Source organism: Metopolophium dirhodum, chromosome 7, assembly GCF_019925205.1.
Source record: "Metopolophium dirhodum isolate CAU chromosome 7, ASM1992520v1, whole genome shotgun sequence".
NCBI classification, from domain to species: domain Eukaryota; kingdom Metazoa; phylum Arthropoda; class Insecta; order Hemiptera; family Aphididae; genus Metopolophium; species Metopolophium dirhodum.
The window spans coordinates 25,384,175-25,391,287 of record NC_083566.1 but is presented as its reverse complement, the minus strand read 5'-3'; the positions used below and the strand labels follow the sequence as shown (position 1 = coordinate 25,391,287).

At 46.8% G+C, this 7,113-nt stretch overlaps 1 protein-coding gene across 1 annotated transcript; it reads right to left on the bottom strand.

Moving 5' to 3' along the window:
- Positions 1-296: 296 nt before the first annotated feature.
- On the bottom strand, positions 297-5,516 carry LOC132949135 (uncharacterized). Its single transcript, XM_061019914.1, has one exon. It carries the CDS (start codon positions 5,514-5,516, stop codon positions 297-299), a length of 5,220 nt encoding a protein of 1,739 aa, XP_060875897.1.
- Between the last annotated feature and the right edge of the window lie 1,597 nt (positions 5,517-7,113).

Below are 7,113 nucleotides of genomic sequence, written 5' to 3'. Positions count from 1 at the left end.
AAAAATCTACATAATATATAAAACGAGGAACTTATGGTTCAATTAATAACAAATAATTAGTTGCATAAAAACAACACAAATACATAATAATAGTATAAAATTGGTACAAAGAATAATACAATAACTAAACAAACAATAGTGAAATAATACAATGTGAGGGCTCCCCCCGTCCCAACGCCCGCTCTGTCGAGGGGCACACATAATTCGTAGCAATAGACTCATACCAGGGAAAGAAGGTGGGGAGTATGGTAGTTCACCGCGATGTGCTGATGACACCAGGCCGAGCAGTACGATGTTCATTCGGTGGGTAACAATACCAATTTAACCACAGGTCGAACAATCTCTCCAACTTTTGTTAATACACGAGCAACACGGACCCGACCGTCGGTTCCCGGTAACAATTTTATTACGCGGCCAAGTCGCCAAGATAACGGAGGACTTTGATTATCTATGACAATGACCATGTCGTTGACATTGAGATTCGGGGGATCAGAGGTCCACTTGGACCTTTCCTGAAGGGTGGTTAAGTATTCTGACGACCAACGGCGCCAAAAGGCCTGATGGCATTGGTCTAACAATTTCCACCGGTTGGACATATCACGCACGGACGCAGGATCGGACCTGGGTGGGACCGCTAACAAAGGTTGCCCGATTAAAAAATGTCCCGGCGTCAGGCAGTCGAGATCGTGCGGGTCGGTGGAGGCGGGTGTAAGAGGGCGCGAATTGAGTACAGCTTCGACGCGCACCAAAATTGTCGAAAACTCCTCGTACGTAAAAATATGATTGCCGATGACCCGTACCAATAGCCGCTTGGTGGAACGGACTGCCGCCTCCCATAACCCACCGAAGTGAGGCGCACTAGGCGGATTAAAATGCCAGTCACATGTGGCACGTGCATTTCCGATAGCCGCTTGGCCCTCCGGACTGTGTATAAGCGACCGCAATTGCCTGTCAGCCCCTACAAAATTAGTGCCGCAATCCGAAAATACATCGCTAGGTAAGCCTCGTCGGGCGACAAAGCGATCGAATGCGGCGAGAAACGCATCTGTCGATAGGTCCGAAACAACTTCGAGATGGACCGCTTTGGTGGTAAAACACACAAAGACAGCTATGTAAATTTTAAACACGCGAGATTTGCGTAGCCGTAACTCACGCATCTGTAACGGCCCCGCGTAATCCACGCCTACGCCTTCGAAGGGGCGCCGCGGACGCACTCGTGCACTGGGCAAATCTGCCATTAACGGCTGCAATGGCCGCGCGTCTAACCTGACGCAAATAGTACAATTTGTTAATATCTTGTGCAAAAGGGACCGGAGTGATACAACCCAAAATTGGCGCGATATTAACGCCGTTAAAATTCGCGGGCCGGCATGGCACGTCAACAAATGCCACCGTCGGCACAATAACAAGGCAAAATGCGAGCTTTTTGATAACAACACTGGATGTTTGCAATCGTACGCGATCAACGAGTGACGCAACCGACCGCCGACGCGGATCACACCGTCGGGGTCAATGAACGGGGACAGCCTCGCTAACGGTCTGGACGATACCCGCGCACCGCGTGATAGCTCACCGAGTAATAAGGGAAAATGCACGCGCTGTGATTCGACGATCAACACGCGCGCGGCACTATCCAAATCACATTTTTGTAAATAAACGGGACCGTCTTTTCGACTAATCTTTCGTCGACAGAGCGCGACGAAACGGCGCATAAACGCGACTACGCGCAGCATACGGTCGTAATTTGAAAATCGTGTAAACCATTCATTCGGTACGTCGGCAACGAGGGCAGCACACGATGCAAGTCGCAACTCCGGCAATTCACAAAGGGGTAGCGACGGACGAGAATCGTCCCATACCGATGGGTCGTCATACGCTACCTGTGGGCCCCGCCAATACAAGTCAAGTTGCGACAATACCGCCGGCATTACACCACGGGACGCACAGTCGGCGGGGTTATTGATCGAATCAATGTGTTGCCACCGGCAATCCGGTAACAGCGTGCGGATTTGATGTACTCTATTGGAAACATAAACTTTAACCGACTCATGAGGGACCGTTAGCCATGATAGCACGATCATCGAATCAGACCAAGCTCGAATGTCAATAATCTTAAGTTGCGCCGCTAAAATGTCGCGGATGCGGTTTAGCCACCGGGCCAACAGCAAGGCGGCATTCAATTCTAGACGGGGAATTGTCATGGATTTTGTTGATGCCAATTTAGTCTTAGTACCAACCAAAAAAACAGAGTGCTCTACGGGCACATCGACCATCCGTAAGTACACAACAGCTGCATAGCCGCGTTGCGACGCGTCGCAAAAACCTAATAAATAGCACGGGGCATTCTGGCACGAATTAAAATGCCGGGGGACGCGAATAGATAGTAACGACGGTAAATCAGCGACGAAAGCTGCCCATTCATCATGAATGTCCGTAGAGAGAGGTTCATCCCACGACAAACCACGAAGCCAGGTCCGTTGCATGATGGACTTGGCTAAAAACACCGCGGGACCGAACACCCCAAGTGGGTCGAATATTCGAGCTACTAACGACAAAATACCGCGTTTGGTATAAACCGGTGATTGCTCGAGACTTAACGCACAACACAAGTAATCTCCGTCGGGGTGCCATTCTAAACCTAACACCTTGGTACCCTGGCCGTCTACCGTTTCGAACGGCGTAGGTGCGAGCACACGATTCGCGGCCGGCACTGCGTCCAAAACCGACGTAGTGTTCGACGACCATTTTTTAAGTTCTAGACCAGACCTATTCAACACACAAATCAAATCGGATTGTAATTTTAATACATCAGCAATAGTATCGGCCCCGTCGCATATGTCGTCGACGTAAGTCTGACGCGTCAACGCATTACGCACCCCCTCGGACTCAATGCAGTCGTCGGAAGAAATCGACTGTAACACACGCAACGCGAGATACGGCGCACAATTAACGCCGTACGTGACCGTATTCAATTCGTATTCGAGCAGTTTGTCATGTGGCGACGCTCGCCACAAAATATGTTGAAACTTACGATATTTTGGCAAAATCAAAACTTGCCGATACATTTTGCAGATGTCGGTCGTAAAGACGTATTTATGTACGCGGAACCGCGTTAGAATGTCTACAATGTCCTGTTGGAGCTTAGGCCCCGAAAATAGACAGTCATTTAATGACGGCCCGCGGCCACATTTCGCGGAAGCGTCGAAAACTACACGTATTTTATTGCTGTCTACCTCCGGGCGGTATACAGCGTGGTGCGGAATGAAGTAGCACCCCGGGGACGTGGCAACCGACATGTGCTCTAACGATATATATTCGGACATAAATTGAGTATACAATGATTTTAATAATGGATCCGCGGACAATTTGCGTTCGAGTGACTCGAAACGCCGTATCGCAACATCACGGGACGCTACAAACAAGTCGTCCGAAGCCGGTACACGGAACGGCAACGGGACGGAAAATCGACCAGTCGATAAACGTATTGTTTCGTCGACAAAAATTTGTTCGCACCGCCCATTATCAGTGAACGTTGCAGGAGCTACCTCTGGCTCCTCAACGTGCCAAAATCTTTCCATGAGTCCCTCAATGGAAACAGTTAACGAAACTGGCAACGATTGTCGCGGGCCGGTCTCATCAACGGACACCGGACCAATTAAAATCCAGCCGAAAACAGAGCTAAACGCCGACGGTAACGCGTCGTCAACCGAAATCTTACGGCCGTCCATAATTGACGCAAAAACGTCACTGCCTAACAACAAGTCAACAGGGGATGACACATGGAACGACGGGTCGGCTAACGCTAAGTTGGAGTACCTATCCTTAATGTCGGCGGCTAACGTTTTGGTAGGTAATTCGTTCGTTATCGTGGGCAACACCCACGCGTGTACGGCTAACGCGGGCTCGGACGAGAATCGCGGATGTACAGTACACTCGACCCGGCCTTGTACATTCATTACTTCGACTCCCGATAAACCACTTATTGGAGCTGTCCAGCGTGATCGTTTAAGACCTAATCTATCGGCACCGGCAGCCGTGATAGCACTAATTTGCGATGCACAATCGACCAGCGCCCGCATGGTCTGCCACGAGCCGGACCGATCACGAACATGAACGAGGGCGGTACCTAACATCACAGCGGGCGATTGTTGTGGCGACGGCCGTTGTACCGATGCACAACATGACGCGGGTGCGGATGCGGGTAGCGGGGTATCCTGTCTATCATGCCGTTCTCCGGCAGGTACATGAAGTAGATAATGATGTCTACGCGAACACTCAGTACAATTAATTTTTGACCTACATTTAGGCACCCAATGATCGGCACTCAAACATACAAAGCACAATTTATGTTCACGAGTCCAACGCGACCGCTCGTCAACAGGCCATGATTTAAACTTTGTGCATGCTGCTAGATTGTGAGGTTCCGAACAACAGAGACAAACACTACCTGACTTAGCCGTGACCAGGGATGTTGGACGATAGCCCTGTGGCTTCCCGGACCGTTCTCCCCCCGTGCGAGACTGGCCGGTCGATTTCCCAAACTTGGACAGCGCGGCTGCGGAAGGGGTGCTTTTGTGCGAATCACCTGCAACTTCCAATACGGCCACGCGGGACCGAATAAAATCTATTAATTGGTTTGCAGTCGGATAATCGGTCGGGTTGCTAGCCTCGAACAAACGACGTGTTACAATAGGCAAGCACCTAAAAGCTATCGAGAATAACATAAACGACCCCAAATCAGGTATTTTGAGCGCGTCTAATAACGCCATATTTCGATTAAAAGTACATATAAACTGGTTTAAATCCTGATAAGACTCTTGCGACATAGCCGTCGCATTTAACAAATTGTCGACAAGTGACGTGGCGACTAGACGCGGACGATTGAAACGGTCTGTCAACGTAGACCACACCAGATTGTAATTATCGCTCGATAACGGTATACCCCGGACTGCTTCCGCCGCAACACCTTTTAAACTGCCTACTAGATAGTACATTTTATCAATATCGGATAAATTGGGCCATTTATTTAATAGTGTCGTAAAACTATCTCGAAACGTGATCCAGTCCCGGAGATCACCATCGTACGTAGGTAACGGGATCTCGGGTAAACGCGAGTACGATTTACCTGGGTCATCAGCCGGTGTCTGGTTAATCGTTAATTTATTATTAATATATGACATGTCGATTAAATCTGCACCTTTCGGGGTTACCTGTTCTGCCATTGCCTTGGACGCCGTAATAAGACCCCGAACTTCCGCGGAAAGGCCCACATCATAATCTGTCGTTTCTTTTAATATAACTAAACTGTTTAAGACCGCCTCGTCCTCGAGCTTAAATTGGTTCCATAAACTATCTAAGTCAGTAATAGCAACTAAAAATTGGGGAACTAAGTCGGGATCGGTTTTGACTCGTAACGCCATAGCATGGATTGCCCTAATGTTCGACACTACAGTAGTGCGTTTAACCAACGCGAGTGCTTTAGCCCTAGTTTCACGCTCAAGTTCTTTTTCGCTCATTGTGACGGCTATTTTAACAATTTTTTATGTTACGGTTGCAGTTAATGCAACAGTAAATACCTAACAGCTGTAATAGGATTTACACAAATCTACCTAAGAACACCGTACGAGATCAGCACAAAATGCCACAACACAACGCTACCCAAACCACCACACTAAGGTCGGGAACCACGCTCTGCTACCAAAAATGTGCGCCGTGCCGCTCCTACTTTTAAAAATCGCGGTTAGCGACAACGACTCGCGCAATGCTGTGGACAGGAAAGGGGCGAACTCACAATATATTACCTCGTACACGTCTTATGGAATTGGATTAATGCGTAATGACGCGATATATATATTTTTACACAATAATAATCAAGGTAGGCGTCGTGTATAATTTGACACGCGCTACACCAATAATAATAATAATAATAATATTTTAAACAATTAAACAATAATAATAATTTAAACAATAAGTAATAATAATTTTACAACATGACCTGATCGACACCTCGGGGGCAGGTCACTTGTCAGCACGGTCCTCGCTGGAAATGCGACAGCGTCTTCCTCGTCAACAACAAAATCGGCACTGCGGCGCAGTTGAACGACGGCCCAGCGTTGACACGTATAATAACTCAATTCGGTGGTGCGCGGTGACACAATCCGTCAAACTTAGACTGTCTCCAAGTTTACGACGGTATAGACGTGCACCAATTATAATCGTAAATAATGAATAATGAATAATAATGACCACGAGGTCGAAACACAGCCACACGAAGCAACGCGAACCGGCGGTGCGTGATCCGCCAAGTTCGAGCGTAGGTAAAAGACAAAAAACCGTCCTCGGCACGGGAGCCGTGGACGCCGGCCGGCGGGCGGACACCATGGAGGGGGAACGACTCGTCGCGAACATTCCGCGCCGATCTCGTGACTTGTTAAGCCTTTGGACGTTGGTAGATTCGGCGGGAAGTTCTGCCGTGTTCGAACAAAAAGACTATCATTTTTAGCGGTTGGTATTGAATAACTATTGAGAAAATCAAAAAATGACCTCTCTAAAGTACCATCTTGATCCAATTTGCTAAAAGAAAAGGTACTACATTATGTTGATAGTATAAAAAATAAATAAATAAATAAACACCATTGTAAAACAACTAGCTTCCTCGCTCCTCTCAGAATCTAATAAAAATAACGATTTTAGTTATTTTGTTGTAACTTATAAGTTTATAACATTAATTCACCTACAATAAAATATAATTATATCATTGAATTAAAATTTAGTACAATTTATTATACAATGACCCACTTGTAACCTAATGTACAGCAGAGCGACATCTTCTTATCCGCTTTTTTTAATTTACCATCAAAATACTATAACAAAAATAAATAAACACTTAAATGTAGTATTTTTTAGTTTTTAAGAATAGCACTTTTGGCCAGCTAAAAATGGGTTTCAACCCACCGTTGGTCGTGGAAACAATCGGTGAGAGGCTGGTAATATACATAATATTAATAGTATAATTAATTAATTAAATAGTAAAATGTGATTGTGAGCATAGTTGAAGCTTTCGCACACAGACACACGGTGCATATACCTATTTACTCGACACATAATATAGAT

Coding starts and splice junctions, on each gene's coding strand:
- LOC132949135 (XM_061019914.1), bottom strand. CDS start 5,516: ATGAGCGAAAAAGAACTTGAGCGTGAAACTAGGGCTAAAGCACTCGCG.